We start from the raw sequence: 23,802 nt of genomic DNA, 5'->3' as shown, positions 1-23,802 counted from the left end.
GGTAGTAAGAATAAGGAAGGTAAGTGCGAAAAATACATCACAAACACCTAAACTAATTGAAAATTGATCTTTCCCAAATTTATTTTGCAATTAGCCGGAATCAAACTCGCAACGCTAGTTTTCCATTCGAGCGTTTACCCAAGTGTGCCTGTCATGTTCTGTTTGAAAACAGAAAGATATTACATAGCGCTCACTCCTTTCAACAACGTCATATATAAAAAAAAACTTGATTTTTCAGGGGATCGTTTTTAAAGTTTAAAAATATAATAAAATGTATTAAAAATAAATATAAAGTCACTTATTGAACTTACTGTGCAACAGATCTTTTTAGGTAAAACCTGATTGTTTTTTCTCCATTTGAAAAATATTTAGTATATTTAAAAAAAAAAGAAACAATACCTTTTCTTTAAAATGCAAAAACAACACTTTCTGCCCTGTAGCGGGTAAATATTAAGTTAAAAATGTGCTACTTTAGCTGGGAATATATTACATTTTCTGGGCATTCCGAAAACGTACACAACTGAAAATTTACAATTTTTGATATATGAAGTTGTTGATCCCTCAGACGGATGTGTGGCAAAACGATGTTTGATAGATGTTCGAATGATGAAATAAGGAAAGAATGTAAGGCTGAGATAAGCATTATCGATAATATTAAGAAAGGTGTGTTGAGATGGTTTGGACATGTGGAGCGTATGAGTGAAGAAAGAACGGTTAAACAAATTTATGGGGCGAATGTAGTTGGAAAAAGAAGCAGAGGACGACCGAGGAAAACTTGGCACAATCAGGTATGTCAAATACTTGAAAGCGGCCGGGTCAGGAGTCGTAATAATCGTCGGGTATGTATGAGGAGATGTATGAATGTAGAAGAGGCAAAGAATGTTTGCAAAGACAGAGTGGTGTGGCGTTCGATTCTCTCTGCCTACCCCTGCGGGGAAGCGGCGTGATGGTTAGTTAGTTAGTTACATAGAAGTTGTTGAAAGGAATGAGCGCTAGGGTCTAATTTGAAAAATATTGCAAAAATCGTTTCCCTCTGTTTTTATACAAATCTTCAGGTACACATGGTCATAAATATACTTCACTTCAAACCTTTATCCGCACCCCAATGGTGCATAGGGCACTGCATCATATAAACACAGTGTTATCTTGATCATTAACACACGAAATATACCTAACAAATACTCTGATTATGAACAATTATAGTGTTATCTAGTTTTTCAAGAAGGTTACATAAATTAAGTACAAGAGTCGATTTGAAACTTATTATTATAAGTTGAAAAACTTCTAGGGCCTGGACAATGCAAAGCACAACTAGACTCGAGTCTCTACCATCACTTCCTCTTCTTGTCTTTGTTCATTTTCCTGATTACCCAGTTCATCCTGCACATCTTCAGAAGGCATATGAGCAAGGAACCTACTACGATGGCTGCTGCGACTATATACAGTCCACCCACACTCACTTCCGAGGGTGGTGTGACCAACAGTCTAACACTTCCTGCCAAGTCGTCTAGTTTCCAGCAACTGGAACATTTTATATAATAAGTTCAAACCAGATTTATTTGTCACATTATTTTGTTGACATCTCATCAAAGATGAAGAAGAATATGGAAGTCTGGGCATTTACAGGGCTGGTTTAAGTGATCACTTTACACACGTGTAACATCCACCAATTCTACCCATTATTGACAACCACACTACTCAAATTCTTGGAAGTTCTGTATATATGAACCAATTTAGAAGCATTGTTCTTGAATCACTAGAACTTCACTAGAAGATGTCAAAAAATAATATAAAAAATAACTCCTATAATTGGAGATAATCCAGATTTGTGAACAAGTATTTGTACACACCCAAAATGTTGTAAACATATTTATTTGCATGTTTTACACAGTTACAACTGTGTTTTATCTCCAGTTTGCGAAACAAACCGTTTGCAAACAATACTGCCATACTTTTTATCTTAATCACTTTATTGTTAGCTACTAATAGCTGTCAATGTGAATAAGTCCAGCAAATTATTTTAGCCGTGCCTTAGTTTACATCGGGTGAATGAGATTGTAGCTATTTAATTCTAAATTTAAGGGATGTTTTGGAAAAACAGTAATCTAATTACCAATTAGCCAAAAAATATTTGAAACGCCAACAATATAGTAGTCATTTTCGATACTATCAATGTCAAGTGTTTTGAGATCAGGTTTATTGACATATTGGTATAATTTATATCAACATTTACTTTGGGTCCTTGAAAATGGTAAAATTTATGAATCATTCATTCTAATTGACAAAAATTGAGTGCAAAATAATGTGAAATATCTCTTACTCCTCAAATTTTTTTGTTGGGTTTTAAAATATATTTATTTTCATGCACTCAATGTCACTATACACAAAAAAAAAACATGATGGTTTTTTTTTGGTATCACAATTTGATTGTTAATTTCATAGAAATACACGGTCTTCCATATCCAAAGTGGTCCAAGTCCTCACCTGTATATTCCACTGTCCTGGATGCTGACATTGTAGATGATAATTTTTTGTCTAGCAGTTACCCGTATTCTATCTCTTCTTCCTAGAAATATAGATTCCCTGGTTATGGCATCATCGTTTCCAATCCTCCATCGTATTGTAACATCCGATAACAAGTGCCTGAAAAATAAGGATATTTTTAAATGTTTTAATAATCTATTCAAAAGCATACGATTTAACAACAGAGACAAAGTATTTTTTTTTTATGTCAAAGGATTATGGTAGAAAAAGGAAAGCTATTTACTTCACAAGTTCTCAAAAGATGGCAGTTTCAACAGACTTATGATAGTGGTTTTAGAAAAACACTTTTTATTTTTATTTTTATTATTAGATTAAAACCAATATGATGATGTCGGTAACGACGAAACCCGGTCGCTGGTCAAATAAAAAAGTGGAAAAGCTAAAAATATTGGTTTTAATCTAATAATAAATTAAAAATGCAATTCCATCACGAAGTGTCAGTGGATAATATAAATCTAGAAAAACACTGTCTTCTTCTTCTTATTGTAGGCCTTGCGGCCTGTTTTTAAGAGGGATTAGCCTCCTGCGATGTCGATTCCCAGCTATCGACCCATCTCTTTAGCGGTCTGCCCGGGAGTCGTCTACCATGTGGGGGAGTCTGGATGGTTCCATTCTCCTCACATGCGCATACCATTTCGTTGCCTTCCCCACCTAACGACATCTTCGATTTGGCATATTTCCCTGATCCTGGCATTTCTTATTCTATCTCGAAGACTCTTGCCTGATATGCTTCTTAGAGTCTTCATTTCGGACACTCTAAGTGCGTTTTTTGTGGCAACGGTCTGCTCTACTTACAAATACACTGTAACTTCTGAAAATCCGGGCAATAGGGCGTGGGATAATTGGCAAAATGGTGAATGTTACACAAGTATGTAAATTGATCATTTAACCCTTACCAATCCTAGGTGAAGTAGGGCTAGATATGATATTTATTAGGCCAGCTTGGTGAGACTTTATATGGTGCAATTATAATTTAAATCACATGTTCTAACGCCAAACTAATGTGAGACCCTTTCCATCTATTTTGTTAACCAAGTAATTGGTGATAGGTCAAAGAAAATAATAATTTAGGAATGCTCTATGGGCTAAGGCAACAGGTGCCAGGTCGTAAGCTGTGTGAATTCCCAGACTTACATGTACCCTTTGTATAGAAAAATAAAATATTCAATAAAATGCGCAATGTCTGGGACTCACTGCTTTGCTCGGCAAAAACCAAGTGTCGTCTCTTGCCTGCATCCTAACAGTGTTGCTGTACGGATGTGAGTCGTGGCACCTCACCAAAGCTCAAAGCAAGAAACAAGCAAGTTTTGAAAATAGGTGCCTGAGGCGAACACTGGGTATAAAGTGGTATGACTTCGTCAGGAATGACGATGTGAGGAGAAGAACTCAACAGCCCCTTATACTAGAAGTCCTGAAGAGGAGATGGTGGACATGGTTGGGACATGTCCTTAGAATGCCACCTGAGAGCATCAACCCCTCGTGTCTCTTCTTCCAACCCCGAGGATTCTGGCGCCTCGGAAGGCCGCTGACGACCATTCACCGACTATACTCAGCGGAACTTCGAGACGCCGGACTGACCTGGGAGGAAGCCAAGGAGATGGCGCGTGACAGAGTGACTTGGAGACGTCTCGTGTTGGCCATATGCTCCACCTAGGGAGCGAACATGGAAAGAAGAAGATAGAAAAATGCTTCATCTACGTTGAATCAGCCACGTTCACGCTTGGATAAGTGATGTCCCAACTATCAAAAGCAAGAACACTTTATTTAAGTGCCTAATCATATTTTATTACTATCTTTCATATTATTTTCTTACCCCGGGCATGTCATGACCACTTTATCCCCCGGTTCTGCCGTTATAAATTTTCTTCCTGGTTTTGGAATGATTGACGGCAGTTCTTTAAGCCTTCCCAATGTACCAATATTATTTTGTCTTATGATCAGTATATTACCCGCTTGATTTGTTATTTCCGTATTGTCTTCACATTTACGCTAAAATTGGAATATTCTCTTACATTACAAAAATAAAAAAAATGGTACAAGCTAAAAAAAAATTTCATTATAAATATGTACCTCACACAGTGCTGTCATAATTTCGCTTGAACGATTTTTAACTTGCGGCAATTCTTTCACTTTGGTGGACAGAAAAGTTGATTTACATGGCAGCCCATTTTTGAACTCTGCAACCAAATTTTGACAAAAAAAAAATATACGTGCCTCTATTGTTTGTTAAACCTGAAATATTTTTACTAACTACATTTTGTACCAGAAAACGAATTGTTGATTATTATATTTTAAAAGTTTGAAAATATAAAAGCTACCAAATTTTTGTTACTCGCAATAGCAACACAAGTGGTGTAGTGTTCGATTCTCTCTGCCTACCCCTGCGCAGAAGCGGCGTGATGGTTAGTTAGTTGGCAATAGCAACACTACTTATCTTAACACTAGCATCAACAACTGTCAAAAATTGAAGTTAGATTTTTTAAGTTATTCCAATAATGCCGAAAACATGACAACCAAAAAGAAAAGTGGTTGGCAGCATCATGAGGTGTTGGATGTGGAAAAAATAAAAGAATTATGCTTAATAATATCACTGACTGAGAGATTCCTAACTGTCTTTTAAAATAATTAATAATAATAATAATAAAACCCTTATCCGCACCCCAATGGTGCATAGGGCACTGCATCATATAAACGCAGTGTTATCTTGATTGTTAACACACGAAGGAAAGGTGATCAGCCCTCTGCTTCAGGTACCAGTCCAGGGTAATATTGAATAAATATTAGAGTGAAAAAATCACTTATATTTATTAGACCCCCCTCTGGGAATCGAACCCGGGACCTCCAGAACGGTAGCCGAGCGCGCTGACCATTACACTACGGAGGCGGACAGTGTAAATAATTACCCGTTGCATTTCCGGTTAAAAATTAGAAAATTGATCACCACTGAACAATTTCTGATTTATTTTTGGTCAGGGTTTACCTACTTTTTTGTAATATCAAAAACACTAAACTCGAACTGATTTTTAGTAAATAGTTCTAAAATCTGCATAAGGTACAATGTTTCGGAATTTTTTTATGATTCTTAAAAATGAGTTATAGACTTACCAGATAATTTGTTCATTGAATAGCTTTAAAGGATAGATTAATTTCTTTTAACACCTGAAATCAGACCGCCACAGCGCAGATCCCTATATGGTCTTATGACAAATAAACCCTAAGGGTGAATCTATGACGTTAAACATACTGCTTATTCTTGAAGACTAATTGCTAACTATATAATTGTTAACTAAGAGCAAAATATTTTGATATATGGGCTGAGGTATAACACATAGTATGTATAGTCACAATTTATCAACCTACTTTTCAGTTGTCTGTGGTATCGTGATGACCCCTCTTTTATTCGCCCGGATGCTCCGACTATTTCCACATAGCATACTCCTATCCGGTATTTGATCCCCACAGTTTTGCAAGAACTGCAAAGAGACCACGGCGACCAGTTTGTGAAAACGTTCAGGTTCAAACTAGCCAATGTCACATTCGGAGCTGCGTTCTCCCCCTTCTTTGCTGTTTTCGGCCTAACCTATAATACATAAATAAAAATCATATCCAGACATCCCTACCGTGCCTTCATTACTAGCTGTTCCGGTTAACAGCCACAAAATATAACAAAAACCAATTTATTTATTACATATTTTTCTAATTTTTGTAGGGTGTAAATGGTTTAGAGCACTTGGACCAAACTGATTTTTAACTCTTAATTATCCCCATGTCCGCCTCCGTAGTGTAATGGTCAGCACGCTCGGCTACCGTTCTGGAGGTCCCGGGTTCGATTCCCAAGGTGGGTAAAATAAATATAAGTGATTTTTCCACTGTCGTATTTATTCAATATTACCCTGGACTGGTACCTGAAGCGGAGGGCTGATCACCTTTTCTTCATGTGTAAACGATCAAGATAACACTGCGTTTATATGACGCAGTGCCCTATGCACCATTGGGGTGCGAATAAGGGTTTTATTATTATTATTATTAATTATCCCCAACCTTTTGACAGATTCCATAGATGTAAATTGTGAAATGAAATATTATTTGAATGTAACCTAAGAGTTGAAAGCTACGCGGATTGATTGTAATATAAATAAATGTAATTAAAATATAACTTGTTTAAAAATCAGTATAAATATTTTATTATAACTTAATTATGTATAATGTCTACCGGTTTCGAAGATAACTGCTTATTTTTCAAGACTGATTAATACTAGTATTAATTAGTCTTGAAAAAGAAGCAGTTAGCTTCGAAAACGGTAGACATTATACATAATTACGTTATAATAAAATAATTATACTTATTTTTATACAAAGTTATATTTTAATTATAAAATGGAAAATCGCAAAGTTATTGCTTCAAATATAAATTAAATAAATAAATATAATCACCGATTTCAAAGGCTCTTCATCATCGTCCATCACTTGTAGGATGATAGGGTCATCACTTGTGGAACCGAGTGAACATTTGTAAATTCCCTGCGTTTCATAATTTACTTGGAAAATTTGCAAGTAACCGTTGTCATAAAGTACCATGTCTCTCGTGTACGGTAATGTTTCAAACTTTCCATGCGTTATGTTCTGCAATGAAAAACTTCACATATTATTAAACCATATCCGCTCCGTAGGTGGAGCATATGGAGTCCACAAACTGTCTCCAGGCTTTTCTGTCAGCTGCCAGCTCCCTTGCATACTCCCAAGTCAGATCCGCGTCCCGAAGTTCTGACAAGAACTGCAAACGAATTGTCAGCAGTGGTCTTCCCGGGCGGCGCGAACCTGATGCCTTGTAAAAGAAGCAAGCTTGATTAAGGCTCTCAGGAGGCATGCGGAGTACATGGCCAAGCCAACATACATACATACATACATACATACATACCAAAAAAAAACTTTGGTTTCATTGTAATGATACAGTCGACTTCTAATTGGGATAGACTTAAATTAAGCATAGGTAAAATTCCGCCAACAAACTTTAGTTCATATTATTTTTTGACATCTCATCAAAGATGAAGAAGAATATGGAAGTCTGGGCATTTACGGGGCTGGTTTAAGTGATCACTTTACACACGTGTAACATTCACCAATTCTACCCATTATTGACAACCACACTACTCAAATTCTTGAAAGTTCTACATATATATATGAACCAATTTAGAAACATTCTTCGTGAATCACTAGAACTTCACTAGAGATGTCAAAAAATAATATGAAAAATAACTCCTATAATTGGAGATAATCCAGATTTTGTGAACAAGTATTTGGACACACTCAAAATGTTGTAAACTTTAGTTCAATGAAATTCTTCCAAAAATAATTATTTTTTGAGACTGAGAACTTTATGGATATTTTTAGCATATTTTGTCCTCTTTAAAATGTCTCTTTCGTAGTGTGGTAGCCAGCGCATTTGGCTACCGTGCTGGATGTCCTAGATTCAAATCAAGACAGACACCGTGGCCTAGTTGTGTAGACGCTCGACTGCAAAACTGGCGTTGCAGGTTCAATCCCTACGAATTGCAAAATAAATTTAATAAATATTTATGAATTAGTCTGGGCATTTGTCATATATTTTCACATCTATCTTTACTATTCGTATTATCCTACATATTAACATACTTTGCGGGTTATTCCTTTAAAAATAAACAATTATCGGAGTATAAGTAATTTTTCACACTAGCATTTTAATATCACCCTGGACTTGTACTTAGCACAAATGTACCTGATGGAATATTTTTAACCCTTAATAACTAAACATTCGTCTGGCGGACTACGCAATTAAAAATGTGAAACTTAATCAAAAGTATTTATTAAAAATAGGAACCGGTTACATGGCACTTAAGTTTTGTTTATTAGGAATGAATGTAAGAGACATTTAACATTTAATCACTATTCTACACAGCTACTGCATATCGCCCACTCCTTTCAAGAACGTCATAAATCAAAAAACTTGATTTTTCAGGAGAACGTTTTTAAAGTTTAAAAATATAATACAATGTGTTAAAAATAAATATCAAGCCACTTATTAAACTTTTTCATATGCAACAGATTTTTTAGGTAAAACCTGAGGGTTTTTTGTACATTCAAAAAATATTTAGTATATTTAAAAAATATATTAAATGATACATTTTCTTCAAAATGCAAAAACAACACTTTCTGCCCTGTATCGGGTAAATATTAAGTTAAAAATATGCCTCTTTTGCTGGGATATAATACATTTTCTGGGCATTCCGAAAACATGCACAACTAAAAATTGACGATTTTTGATTTATGACGTTCTTGAAAGGAGTGAGCGATATGTCAATATTGTGCGATCCACAAATGGCATTGTATCTTCAAATAAAGTTTAGTTATCTAAGGTTAAATCCTTGTTCTTTGAAATTGCATTTTGTGGTATGCAACACATAGAAGGGGTCAATATATCGCTCACTCCTTTCAAGAACGTCATAAATCAAAAATTGACAATTTTAAGTTGTGCATGTTTTCGCAATGCCCAAAAAATGTACTATATCCCAGTAAAAGAGGCATATTTTTAACTTAATATTTACCCGCTACAGGGCAGAAAGTGTTGTTTATGCATTTTGAAGAAAAGGTGTTTTTTATAATTTTTTTAAATTTACTAAATATTTTTCAAATGGAGAAAATATCTTCAGGATTTACCTTAAAAGATCTTTTGCACAGTAAAAAGTTCAATAAGTGGGTTGATATTTATTTTTAATACATTGTATTATGTTTTTAAACTTTAAAAACGTTGTCCTGAAAAATCAAGTATTTTGATTTATGACGTTCTTGAAAGAAGTGAGCGATATAGAGTATGTTAGATCTGATATTCATTTTGAGTAAAAATACCCTCGTATTACTATGTACTCAAAAGCGCTGTCATAGGGTTTAATTAATTTTTAATCAATGTTTACTTTTGCGTGTGTCCATTTGAAGGATTCCATTTTATGAGGCGAGAAACACAAGTGACATGGTAGTACCGCTGATTCTCCCTTATATACCATCATTGACTGCGCTTGATTAGTTTTCCATTTTGATCTTGTCGAGTGGTATTTTTTAATGCATGCGTAGTACTTTTCCCATTTGGCTTTTAACTTGTTCTTTTTTTCGACATCTTCACCTGTTCAAGAATATATTTCGCCTATTTTAGCTCTGGAAACTAAATTAAATTGCAATCTGAATTTCTAAACCATATAAATAAACGGCAAAAATCTTAAACTAAGTTCTCAATCTTATTCAGATGTCTGACCAACATCATGTCAATTAAAAATCGTGCACAAGAGAGAAAAAAAATTGGCATTGATTTACCATTTTACTTTTTGAGAATTTGAAAATCACAAAAGTAATTTCAATTATGTTATCCATAGAAAAGTTACCAGGAAATGCAAGGTCTTCTTCAGTGCTGAAGTTATGCCCCCATGAATACCTTGTCACAATATTTTCATTATTCTCAGCATCATTCCAAATGTCGTGTGCCACAGCAAAATACTCGCAAATAACCTTAAATTTCATAATGAATAATACAATTATCAATACTGACAGAGAATCCATTTTCTTAATAAAAGTGATGGCATCCATCAAATATATTTTTTAACATTGTTCTGTTTTCAAACTGTATTTAAGGCTGTTCAACTTTTATGTTTTCTAGGTAGGTACTGGTGAATGCACTAATCTTTTATAAATACGAAAAATATTATTTTTGTTGGATAAATCATTGGATATCCGCTCTTAAATGTTGCCAGCCTGAGTCAGGTTTTTTTTCCTATTTAGTATGCTTTTCTGTAAATGTTTTAAAACAAAACATTTTAAGTAATTATAATAATAATGACCTACCACGTATTATATGTGATATTTTAAATAAAGTGTACAAAATTGTGAATGAATGTGGATTTCCATTTTTTGTGAATTGAAATATCTATTTGTATTACCTCTAGGATAGATTTTTTCATAAAATCTTCACTCTCACTACAAAATCTTCACCCTTCATAACAATTATACTAATTATTTTTACAAAGTAAAGGCATGTAATAGGTATTTGAAAGACAAACACAAAGAGCTTCTTAAACAAGTTTTTTTAAACTGTTATCTGCACCCAATGGTGCATAGGACACTGCATCGTAGTGACGCAGTGTAATCTTGATCGTTAATTGCACGAAGCCAAGGTGATCACTCCTGCCCTTCAGGGAACAGTCCAGGATAATATCAAAGTGAATCACAAATATTTATTTTCACTCCCCCTGGGAATCGAACCCGGGACCTCCAGCACGGTCAGCCCTGCACTTCTTGTACCAGTCTAGGGCGATAGTAAATAAATCTGAGAGTGAAAATCACACATATTTACTTGAACCCCCCTGAGAATCGAACCCGGAACCTCCTGTAGCTTAACACACTAACCACTACAGCACGGAGGCGGACCAGCAAACAATTATATACCATGATAATGAAATTAATTTTTAGGTTTTCGGATTCATTTTCGCATTTCATTTCAATCAGAATATAATCACCATGCACCGTTAGGTGTATATACAAAAAAGAGAATAAATTATAAATCTGTAGTTTTACATTTTTTTCTTTTTTGGTAGGAACCATCGCTGGGTCCGCAGCCGACGCCGGAGATGGAGGCGCTGGCGCGGGACACGGAGCAGCTGGCCCGCGAGCGCCTCGCCCTCGAAGCGGAGGTGGCCGCAAAGGAGCTGAGCATCAGAGCCAAGACCAACGAAGCCAACAGCCTTCAAGTTAGTGCACATCCAACCCTCACAATTCTTCTCCAAAACCACACCCCAATGGTGCATAGGGCACTGCATTATATAAACACAGCGTTGTCTTGATCGTTAACACATGAAGGAAAGGTGATCAGTCCTCTGCTTCAGGTACCAGTCCAGGGTAATATTGAATATATATTAATTTTAATTAAACCAAATCCGCTCCCTAGGGGAGCATATGGAGTCCACAAACTGTCTCCAGGCTTTTCTGTCGGCTGCCAGCTCCCTTGCATCCTTCCAAGTCAGATCCGCGTCCCGAAGTTCTGACGAGAACTGCCGACGAATTGTCAGCAGTGGTCGTCCTGGGCGGCGCGAACCTTATGCCATGTAAAAGAGGCGAGCTTGATGGCAGCTCTCAGGAGGCATGCGGAGTACATGGCCAAGCCAACTGAATCGCCTTTCTTGACGACAGTTGTGACTTATCTCTTCATTCCTCACAAAGTCAAACCACCGCACGCCTAAATTTCTCAAAAAATGAATCAATATAAGAGTGAAAAAATCACTTATATTTATTTGACCCCTGAGAATCAAACCCGGGACCTCCAGAATGGTAGCCGAGCGTGCTGACCATTGCACTATGAAGGCGGACAATTAAAAATTAATAAGCCATAATTGTCTCTAACCATTCAACAGTCGAATTTTGGCAAGAAAATTTGCCGGTGCAAGAAATCATCGCCAACAAATCGAAACAAGACTGCTCGAACACTCTGGGTTAGTCAATAAAACCAAATATAGTAATATATATATGGCTCAGGTAAATCAATACTGAGACGTCAATACGAGAGTACAATTTTCCCGAGCAGCACTCAGGTTCATCATTACAATGCAAACTCCTTGTCCGAGTCACACTCGGGCAAAATTGGGAACTAGTTCATATATTTTGTCCGCCTCCGTAGTGTAATGGTTAGCACGCTCGGCTACCGTTTTGGAGGTCCCGGGTTCAATTCCCAGGGGGGGGGGGAGTCAAATAAATTTAAGCGATTTTTTTCACTCTTACATTTATTCAATACATATTACCTTGGACTGGTACCTGAAGCGGAGGGCTGATCCCCTATCCTTCATGTCTTTACGATCAAGATAACACTGCGTTTATATGATGCAGTGCCCTATGCACCATTAGGTGCGGATAAGGGTTTGAATGAAATGAAATATAATATATTTTGAATATTGAAAGCATTAACTTTGTGGATCATAGTTATATATTATTTTGAGAAATAAAAATACTTTTTTTTTTTACAATTTTTTTAACGACGTTTTTTGATCCACTCAAATTTTTATTAAATAATAAAAATGTGAGTGGATAAAAAAACAAAGACTAATTAATATCATTGTGTGCAGCCTTTTCATGATCCTACCCTTTCCATGGATAAAGATCTCACCAGCTCGTAACCAGTGAACTATATTTGGCCACCATGTCTTTGCTACTGCGAGATTGATGGTATGGAATGCTCTTCCACCAGCAGTTAGAATCAGTGAGAGTGAGATAATCTTGAGAAAAAAAACTTCATTTGTTTGCTAAATCATTTCCATAATTTTCTATTCCCCAATTTAATCACGGTGAAGCACCTTAGAGGTAGTATTTTACGAAAATGGTGTTATATAAATGAAAAAAATATATACTTTTACTACTCCTCATGAAGGAGAATGGTGGTCCCGCAAATGTTAGATGGCGTGGTGATGGAATGAGAGTTCTCTGAGGTCTAATCAGAAGTGGTGGTATCATAATGACACATAATGCTGAATATTTCTCAAGTTTAATGGAATGCCTGTTGATGCCTATTTACATTAGGCCAATATTGCCTTGGCTTAGTGGAATGTCTTAAAATATTGCCTCTCTTAATGCCTATTTACATTAGGCCAATATTGCCTAAGCTTAATGGAATGTCTAAAAAATTTGCCTCGGCTTAGTGGAATGTCTGAAAAAATTGCCCTGTGCGAATGCTCCATTATTCATATTACATACTCGTGATTGCCACAATGTATTGGAATATTTTCAATAATTTCATTGTTGTCAGTATGATAATGAGATAATTAATATGTGATAATATTGATTTCCTTTTCATTTATGTTTCCCCGGCACTCTGAACAGGTGTGGCGTACAGATTGCAGATAACAATGTATTTGAATATTAATTTTTGTTTCCTGCAGAGTGAATTGGACACGCTAGCGGCAACATTGAAACAGTTGGAGAACCAAAGGGGAGAGGCTCAGAAAAGACTTAATGATCTCCAGGCACAGGTCAGCTCCTTTACCGATCAATTTATTCACCTGAATGGATCACATTTTTAGTTATTACTCTAATACAATTCTTATGTTTTAAGATAGATATGAAATTTATATTCTCTGTATCAAATGCAACTTTAGTATGTAATTAATTGAAAACTTTTTCTTAGTATAAATACATTAAAGGTGTTTTCAATCTTATTCTAAGGTATTTTTCTAGGGGCTCTACCGTTTTCCTTTATAATTTTTTGTTGTATATTTAGTACAAACAAAATCGTATTATTTTTGTTAAAAAATATTCGCACTGTTAAACCTTTATTTATCTGCAAATAATATTGAAAATATTTTGAAGATAAAATTATTATTTTTTAATTTTTTTTTTTAAAAACATTTATTTGGAGTCACTCAGTGAGAGGATATTTCTGCCAGTGTAAAATAATAATTATTAATACTAATAACAATTAATAAAATTTTCATAGTTTAAATGCATTTAGCATTATCATTTTAGAAATTATTACCGCAATTCTGGAAGGAAATTCTAGGTTCAGAAAGAAGGGTTATTTAGGGTTATACATCGCTCACTCCTTTCAAGAACTTCATGAATAAAAAAACTCAAATTTTCAGGAGAACGTTTTTAAAGTTTAAAAATGTAACACAATGTATTAAAAATAAATATCAAGCCACTTATTGGACTTTTTACTGTGCAACACATCTTTTTAGGTAAAACCTGAATGTTTATTCTACATTTGAATAATATTTAATATATTTAAATTAAACAATACCTTTTCTTCAAAATGCAAAAACAACATTTTCTGCCCTGTAGCGGGTAAATATTAAGTTAAAAATATGCCTCTTTTGCTGGGACATAGTACATTTTCTGGCCATTCCGAAAACATGCACAACTGAAAATTTACAATTTTTGATTTATGACGTTCTTGAAAGGAGTGAGCGATGTGTAAAGTGATTAACACTTAACCAAGCCTAAGACGGTCATGAGCCCTGTAAATGCTTAGACCACCATACTCTTCTTCATCTATATTGAGATGTCAAAAAATAATGTAAATAAATTTAAAACTAGTGGGGATAAATGACCCGAGTGGATTGGTTGCATTGGTCAGGTGGAGAAACTGCGCGTGCAGGCAGCGGCGCAAGAGAGCGTCGTGGGGGCGGCGGAAGCGGAGGCTGCGGGAAGGCGGGAGGCGGCCATGGGTCTCAAGCGCCAGGAGGAGCAGCTCACGCAGGAGCTGGCCACGCACAACCAGCGCCTGGACGCGCTCAACTCACAGCTGCAGAAATCTGTGCTGGCCATCAGTCAGGTGAGTCTCACTCCGCTAGCGGCTCGGGCTTGTAGATGGCCCGGGCTGATGGATGGAATGGGCTGGCAGATGGCCCAGTGCTGTCTATCCCCAAGGCTTCCAGGAATTAGTGTTTTATTTTATTTTTATTTTATTTGTTCGTGAATTGTACAGCTTTACATTTAAAAAAGTATATAATAAAAAAATACTTCTTCTTTTCTTCAAACCCTTATCCGCACCCCAATGGTGCATAGGGCACTGCATCATATAAACGCAGTATTATCTTGATCGTTAACACATGAAGGAAAGGTGATCAACCCTTCGCTTTAGGTACCAGTCCAGGGTAATATTGAATAAATATTAGAGGGAAAAATCACTTATATTTATTTGACCCCCCCTGGGAATTGAACCTGGGACCTCCAGAACGGTAGCCGAGCGCGCTGACCATTGCACTATGGAGGCGGACAAAAAATATTTACATTAACCATAATAAACATTACATTACATTAGCAAAAATAGTTACATTAATAAAAATAAAGCCAATTAAACAATTCCACATTTATGTTATAATAACTATGTAATAAAAACATTGAGAGATAAAAAAAAGATTAAAAAAAGAGTGGAAGTGTGTGTGTGAGGAAGGGAGTAAAAGGGTAAGGGTTTTGTGCTACTCTTGATGGCATCACTCCATCTTTTCCATGCATCGATTTCACTGTAATATATTATATAACTTAGTTAAGATAAGAGAAATATGCAAAATCCTAGACCTCGTTAGATGGGAAGACAACAAAGAAGACAATATCCAGACTCCCCCACATCGCACTGCAGGGCCAACCCCAAAGTAAACAATTCCTAGGCAGACCACCAAAGAGATAGATTGACAGCTGGGAATCAACATCGCAGGATGCTAATCCCTCTTAAAAAACAGGCCACAAGGCCTACACCAAGATTTTCGATTGTTGCGCGGTATGATCGATAATCCTTAAATTATCCGGAGCATTGGTCTGTATGTTCTTGATAGTTACCTAAGACAGCGTCGGCATAGATTGTTTCACATTCCTATACACAGGACCAACCTGCCGATGGTTATGCCTGTAGGAAGAGTTATCTGTTCCGTGTGCCCGAAGGAGTTTTCCGAAGCGGGATTCTTGTACACATTTATCAAGAGTCTTCTTGCTTACTTTTTAATTTGTTTTTTTAATGTATACGCCTTAAATGTTAGTTTGTAATGTATATATTAATTATCAAATAAATTGAATTGAATTGAATTGAATTGAAGAAGAAGTAAAGAAAGATTCAATGTGCAGGATGAATAGGTGTTGAGTCAGGTGCTTGTTTTCAGGTGAACGTGAAGATGACCCACCTGGAGGAGCAGGAGCGGCGAGGGGAGGAGGCGGTGCGGGCGCTGGATACGGCCCTCGGTGGCGGGCCGGCGCCCTCTTCGCTGCACCTGACGCTGCAGCCGCCACCCTCGCAGCGAGACCTGCAGCGCCTGCTGCAAGGGGAGGAGGTAAGAACCCAATCTGACACTGAGTATACATGTAACAAATTTATCAGGAAAACAGAATGGAAACATTATTCTTCCTTAGCATGAACTTATATTTATGTATATGTCTCCTAAAGCAAATGTTTCTGTTAAACATACAAATTTAACCTGTTAACCGGACGGGACGCATAAATACGTCAAACATAAAGAATATCGGGTACGGGTTGGACATATGAATACGTCCTTGAAATATATGTTGCACCCTGGAACGGGCGGGACGTATATTTTTCGAACAACAAAGGCATTAGTCATCCATACATGTCTCGACATGAATTTAAGACACGGAGTGAATCAGTATTCGCGCCCGTTACAAGTTGCGTAATTAGACAGCGGATCGCCCGGTTAATAGGTTAAGAATATTTTGCCTACTACATATATGGCAAACACAAATTTCTATTTTACCTCAAGGATTTTGAACTCGTTTAGCTTACTAGCTAGATGAACTCGTATAATTTAAATGACTTTGAACTCGTCTCGCTTACTGCCTAGTATGAGACCACTTTTGAGTTTATTAATGTAAACACTTCTAGTTTGGAGAACTGCAGATGTTCTCACCTGTCGATAAAAAGATCTAAAAGTCTTGTAAGGTGTTTTATTTTTATATTTAAAATGGTATGCTTGTAACATATCACTCACTCCTTTCAACAACGTCATAAATCAAAAATCTTCAATTTTCAATTTTCAACTGTGTATGTTTTCGGAATGCCCAGAAAATGTACTATGTATATCCCAGCAAAAGAGGCATATTTTTAACTTAATATTTACCCGCTACAGGGCAGAATGTGTTGTTTTTGCATTTTTAAGAAAAGGTATTGTCTGAATATTTTTTTGAACATACAAAATATTTTTCAAATGTAGAAAAAACCCTAATATACCCAAAATATTTTTCAAATGTAAAAAGATCTGTTGCATAGTAAAAAGTTCAATAAGTGGCTTGATATTTATTTTTAATACATTGTATTATATTTTTATACTTTAAAAAAGTTCTCCTGAAAAATCAAGTTTTTTTTATTTATGACGTTCTTGAAAGGAGTGAGCGATATGTTGCAATGGAATGACCTATAAATTCTGTATACGGAATTTTCTGTATAACTACGCTTTTGTTGTGATTTACCAACTTATATGGATGTACTGCTGTATTCTCTCACCTTGTCTGATGCCGGATTTGTCCATTTATAGAAATTAGCTCATCATGGATGACATTTTGTATTTCAGGACACCAAATCGCCAGTAGGGGGAGATGCATTCGGAAGTATGAATGGTACCGGGAACAATGGCTTTAAGGATGACCCCTTCAAAGACGACCCCTTCAACAGCAAACAACCCGCTTCCAATGATCCATTCTATCCATCCAACAAAGTGAGTGTGAGCTAATCTTTCTTAACCTTCGAACCGCGTTCACTTTGTTCCTGAGAAACGCCCGTGCGCGGCGGTATTTTGCCGTTTTTCAAATGATTACTTTTATCATGTACATATTTAGTTAAGAAACGATTTATTTTCCTAAGCAAAAACGTTCAATGGGATTCATTGTGCCTTTTTGGTACTCTATAATACACTCGTGTCACATTATTCTTAAAATATATCGTAATATAAACAAATAAGATCGTAACATAAATAAATCAAAGCACGCATCGTGTGTCACTCTTACCCACTGGCGATGCGTAGCGTCGAGAGTGAGACAGATATAGGGCATGATTATGGCGCGGACTAATTACCGACCTCGAAGAAAAATCAGGGATCTGTTCTTTTATTTATCCTTGTGATGTTACAAATGATTAGTCAGATATTTCAACAGATGTCATAAGGCCAAGGATTGACGTATTATTTTATCCAAAGTTCCACACCATGAAAAAAATCCCTCCAAGTTGAACTGAGGTTCGAAACTTGGAGCAAAGTAAAAACACATACGGTTATGTCAGCCGCGTATGGGGCATGTTTTATTAAAACACATACGGTTATGCGAGCCGCGTGGATCCGGTTAAGACTTCTTTTATATGAACTGTACAAAAATAAATAACATTGATATGATCAATGGTTTAGTTGTAAATCAAGTAACAATCACTGGGGTCCTTATCCCGTGTTTCTAAAATAATATGGCGTCATATCAAAATAAATATTTTGTTTTTAGGATGGCTTTGCGTCAGATCCATTTGCTAGTAATTTTGGAAGTTCTACTCCAGATCCGTTTGGTGGAGATGCATTTAGTGCTAATCAAGACAATAAAAAGGCCGAAGATGTAAGTTCTTGTCATTTATTATTTTTATTAATTATAATAGATTTATATTATCCACTGACACTTCGTGATGGAATTGCATTTTTAATTTATTATTAGATTAAAACCAATATTTTTAGCTTTTCCACTTTTTTATTTGACCAGCCTTTTTTATTTTATTTTAAATTTGAATTTATTAATTATGTTTGGTTATGAGAATCAAAAACCTATACTCACAATAAAGTACGCAAGGGAGAAAATGCACACTAATATACAAAGTATATTATATAAGCGATGAATTACTTTCTATCAAATTATCCAAATTACAATATAAAAATTATGCAAGGAAAATATTGTACATGGAATAAATTACACAAGGATAAAAACCATTGGTCTTACACAAGGCTTAAATTACACATGGATAAAATTTCATACGACTGAAATTACGCAAGGAAAAAATAACAATTGTATTGAATAACATGTGAAAAAAATATGTGAATGTATAATAATAACACTTGATAAAATTACACATTATGACTTAAAAAAAAAAAATTACCTACCTTGTCTACCTTCTACAAAAGACTGTAAAAAGGTTTTTTTTTAATTGTTTGTCCTTAAAATCAGATGTAAAAGGAGCCAAAGCTTCCGCCAATGCTAAAGGCACCCATTTCCCAGATATCATTTTTATATAATTATGTCTGCTTCCGTGGTTTAATGGTTAGCGTGTTTAGCTAACGTGCTGAAGGTCCCGGGTTCAATTCCCAGAGGAGGTGAAAATAAATATGAGTATTTTAGACTCTAATATTTATTTAATATTACCCTGGACTGGTCCCTGAAGTGCAGGAGTGATCACCTTGCCTTCATGTAAGTAACGATCAAGATAGCACTGCGTTTATACGATGCAGTGCCCTATGCACCATTGGGTGTGGGTAAGGGTTAGAAGTAAAAGAAGAAGATTTTTTTGCATAAATCCACATGCTTTTTGTGTATAATTTCAGAACAAGGATCCCTTTGGATGCGATCCGTTTGCAATCCTGCACGCGCCCACTCGGGACGGCGCGTCGCCCACGCCTTCGCTGCCCCCCAAGAAGCACAAGCAGCCGCCCCCGCGCCCCGCTCCGCCGCGCCCCGCGCAGCCCCTGGCCTCGGCGCACCAGGGGGGCTTCTCGCCCGACTTCGGCGCCTTCAACAATAAGGTAACTGCTTATCTAACATATCTCTCCCAACTACAACCTGACCACAATCAATACGTGGGACCGAAAATATTTTGAGGGCTTTAGTTTCACATTTTATTAACACACTTCAGACTGGAAAAGTATTTCTACCCGATTGATGCTTAAGGACGGGAAGGGTGTTTTTACCTTCTGCGCCGGCCTCATTTCCAAGTTAGAAAAGAAAGAATTATCCAATGTTTTTATGTTGATATTATGTACCAATCTCTTTGTTAAGGTTTTAACTACAGCAGGATCTCTATTATCCGAAAGCAAAAAAATTACATTTGGATTACAGTACAGAGAATCTTTAGCGTATTTTTATCAAATAAAACAAATATGTTCATATTGTGAAATTTTAAATGTATTCCTTCAACTATTTTTTAAAGAAATTAAAATTTTTATTTGGTCATGATTTATGTAATGATATGTGCTTGACATTCAGTAAGCAACTGGCGCAATGTTGACGGTAGCATGAATTTCCGTTGTGGATGTTCTGTTGTTCAGGGATGAGTGGGCGTTCGGATTATAGAGGTCGTGCTGTATATGTACATAATTACAATATCAAATCCCATCGCCAGCATTCTGCAGGTGTAAAAAACCCCCGTCTGAAATGTGTTGATATTTCTATAAAATGTGTAGTCTCTTTAGGTGGTTTGAGGTTAGGTGTTTGTTTTCTGGCATAGTATAGTGGTGAGCGCATTTGGCTACCACGGATTAAGGTCCAGGTTCGATTCCCGGAGGGTTCAAATTATGTTTTAAAAATAATGTTTCTCAATAAAAAAATTGAGCTTTCGTGCAATGATTAACTTATTTTCATTTGAAGTAATGTTTTAATTCAATAAGGATGTTAATTTACTATATAGAAAAAGGTAGTCTTGTAGTATTTGTATCGTTATGTTGTCTATGTTTTATTAATTTTATAAATGGATTTTTTTTTTCCAGTAATGTTACATGTAAAATAAATAAATCAGCACATAGTGGGACAGAATTCATGAAAGGGTTGAATTTTTTTAAACTTATTAATAATTTAAAGTTTTAAATACATTATAAGTGGGAGATTAATTTACCCCCGGTATGAAAAAATAATTTCTTTTACATGGTGCAAATTTTTTGTGTTTGCTAAAATAAATCCTTTTTAATGCAGTTTCCACGTTACGTTTTTTTAGAGCTTTTAAATTTCGGCCTGAGTATTGCAATTCTAAATCAGTAGACAAGTCTGTGGATACTGAATACTGAATCCTGTACCTCAAAATGACCAATCAAATGCTTAATTATTAATTCACTCACTTCAGAATTCCTCACTCTGTAATGGAGATGATACGCTTGCTGAATTAGAACTATTGACCCTTCATTTTGACATTAAAATTTGTATAAAACATTATCTTTTATTCATTGAATTAAATTTTTTTCCCTGATCAATCTCCCTGGGCTTTCTTTATGACATCTGTTGAAAATAGCAAATTATATTAAAAATTTTAAAATAAAAGGTGTGATAGTGATAGTGTCGGGTTGTGGTCCCGTGGTTAGTGTCGCGGACTCTTAAGTCAGTTTCGAACCGGGGGTTCGGGTTCGATTCCCGCCAATTGCAAAATAAATTCTTTGATAATAGAGGCTTTGCGGGTTATTCCTTTTAAAAAAAACCACTGCCACAATTTGATACCTATTTCTAATAATGAGCCGCTCAGGCTCAGAAATAGTATGAAATTGAAATATTTGTGTTAATAATAAAAACACAAATATTTCTCAAAAATAAAAATAACTAAACATTAAGTCCCGATATGAATTCTGGCCCACTTTGTATTATATTCTTTGAAAATCTTTAGTGTGCTTAGTAAATATAAGTGAAAACTGTTACCGTAGCTTATGAATATTTCAACTGTAGGCCGTTTGCATGAGACCTACATAGTCCAATTTTTATGTCAATGTCTAGTACATATGTTATGGTATTTTAAATAGTTAATTTTTTACATTTTTTAAGTAAATAAATGAAACCCTTACTAAACAAAATTATTGCGCTTCAAATGCGTGTCCTGAGAAATCACAACAGTTCATAAGATTACGAAAATTCTTAGTTGATAAGCAATTAAAAGTGTTAACATGATTTATTTTATTTTTCCCAGCATTTATCATCAGAGCTTTTTCAATCTGACAAAATATCTTATTTATTGAATTGGCATTTCCTTTACAGAATTCGATAATCTTTTATTAATATTTGTATAAATCAAAGCGCAAATTATGATTCTGCTCGATGAATTTATTTTTTCACCAGCTGTTTTGCCTATCAAACTGTTTATCAATCAGATATAGATTAAAGTGGTATGTATTACACAAAGTAAACGATGAATGATAAGGAGAGTGTTTTATATTTAAGGTTTATATTTATTCTCTAACATATTATTTACCTCTAGTATTTCCAGAGATTGCGCTGTAAAATTCGCAAACGCTGCACTGTAATATTCTCAGTCCTTTTTGAAGTAAGCAACAAAATTACAGCATTAAATAATGCTGTTATGGAATTGTAATAATTGTTTAATATAATATAATAATATCAGATATCTTTACATATTCGCAGATTTAAATTAATTTACCAGATAACAGATATTTATGTTTCCTGAACTATTTAATCAGGGTCTGAGTAAATAATGCCTGCGCGAGGCAAAACAGGGGTGCCCTAAATAATTATATTTAGTTGAATCATAAATTGTGTTTTGATTTGTATTAATAATAATCAAACTATTTTATTTACAGGAGTTTTGTTTACCATATATATATTGATATATCCTTTATCAAAAATAATCTAAATTCTTTTAAAAATATATATAAACTTACGTTGTCTGTAACCTTTTTTTATTCCAATTTGATTGTAAAAAATGGTTTAGCTGTACAGATACCATTCACATACATCGTAATTCTGCATCCAATAACAGCCAAAGAGAACTTAATTTTATGTAGCAGAGTATAATTATTACGTAACTTATGTATATTTATTTATATTTGGGTCATGCTTCAAATCTGATAGTAACAAGTGCCGTGGGTAGTTAGATATATATATGTACTTGACTGTGAAAGTAGCACTGTGGGTTAGATTTCTGGTAATTGCAAAAAAACAATTAAAATTATTATTTTCTGTAGGTTTGGGCGTGTGTGGTGTACTTTTTGTATCTTGTTTCCTCATCTGTTCTTTTTCGTTGAGCGGTTACAATTGTATTGTATTAATAATTTTAAAATATAATAATAATTTAAAAAAACATATTTCACTGACCAGAGAAGGAAGGAACTGTGCTAATTTCTCAAATTTTCCTGTTTAAGAACTTTTGTTGAGACAAGGCTTCTAACTTGCTGTTATGATTGTTGGCAACATTGGATTCAGAATGCAAACTATGAGACTAGTATGTATCTGTACAGTTTCCGATCTCCGTTTAGCGGTTACCCATTTACTTGTAATCTCTGGTTTATGTTCATGCTAGCGGTGCAAGTAAATCTAGGTATGCATGAAATTTTATTCTATTGTTTGTAAATGTCACACAAAAGGCAACAAATTTGTGTTTCCGTGCACATTACACGCTCCATACACCACCTACTGTACTGAACTCGAAACATACTGAATTTTCCCTCATATAACTACTTGTGACTTCTAATGTTTCTAAGTCGTTCTTGTCAAATCAAAGGAATTGTGTCACCATTTTTTTTCCCAATGAAAGATCTCTTATCGTAATAAGTATTAAATAATAAATTATCTTGTATTCCTCAAAACACACATTTTATAACTTTTTCCCCCTAAATTAATTATCTTCTTCTAATGGTGCATAGGGTACTGTATCATATTGAAACAGTATTATCTTTATCGTTATTTAAATTAAGGCAAGGTGATCACTCTTGCTCTTCAGGGACCAGTCCAGGGTAATATTAAATAAATAAAGAGCTTAAAATCACTAATATTTATTTTCACCCCCCTCTGGGAATCGAACCCGGA

At 35.3% G+C, this 23,802-nt stretch overlaps 2 protein-coding genes across 3 annotated transcripts in view; one reads left to right on the top strand and one right to left on the bottom strand.

Moving 5' to 3' along the window:
* The window catches only part of Eps-15 (Epidermal growth factor receptor pathway substrate 15), a 43,123-nt gene that overhangs the window by 13,024 nt on the left and 6,297 nt on the right, over positions 1-23,802 (top strand). For both annotated transcript variants that reach the window (XM_088268068.1, XM_088268069.1), the window contains exons 10-16: positions 11,160-11,312; positions 13,488-13,577; positions 14,681-14,878; positions 16,200-16,367; positions 17,619-17,762; positions 18,532-18,639; positions 19,614-19,811. In XM_088268068.1, coding sequence (XP_088124194.1) covers positions 11,160-11,312; positions 13,488-13,577; positions 14,681-14,878; positions 16,200-16,367; positions 17,619-17,762; positions 18,532-18,639; positions 19,614-19,811 — 1,059 coding nt within the window. The remainder of the gene's footprint in view (positions 1-11,159; positions 11,313-13,487; positions 13,578-14,680; positions 14,879-16,199; positions 16,368-17,618; positions 17,763-18,531; positions 18,640-19,613; positions 19,812-23,802) is intronic.
* LOC148304577 (uncharacterized) lies at positions 1,254-4,715 on the bottom strand. Its single transcript, XM_088268085.1, has 4 exons — positions 4,615-4,715; positions 4,358-4,533; positions 2,485-2,643; positions 1,254-1,521 (listed from the first exon to the last, which is right to left on the bottom strand). The coding sequence occupies exons 1-4, from the start codon at positions 4,630-4,632 to the stop codon at positions 1,332-1,334; spliced, it is 543 nt and encodes a 180-aa protein (XP_088124211.1). The 5' UTR covers positions 4,633-4,715; the 3' UTR covers positions 1,254-1,331.

The sequence above is a fragment of the Brachycentrus maculatus genome, unplaced genomic scaffold (genome assembly GCF_059751285.1).
Source record: "Brachycentrus maculatus isolate JH-2025_06_01 unplaced genomic scaffold, ASM5975128v1 h1tg000311l, whole genome shotgun sequence".
Lineage (NCBI taxonomy): Eukaryota > Metazoa > Arthropoda > Insecta > Trichoptera > Brachycentridae > Brachycentrus > Brachycentrus maculatus.
This window is presented reverse-complemented; position numbering and strand designations above follow the sequence as displayed.

Coding starts and splice junctions, on each gene's coding strand:
- LOC148304577 (XM_088268085.1), bottom strand. Junction 2,644..4,357: donor GTGGTCATGACATGCCCGGG/GTAAGAAAATAA, acceptor CTTATTTTTCAG/GCACTTGTTATCGGATGTTA. Junction 1,522..2,484: donor CAGGACAGTGGAATATACAG/GTGAGGACTTGG, acceptor AAAATGTTCCAG/TTGCTGGAAACTAGACGACT.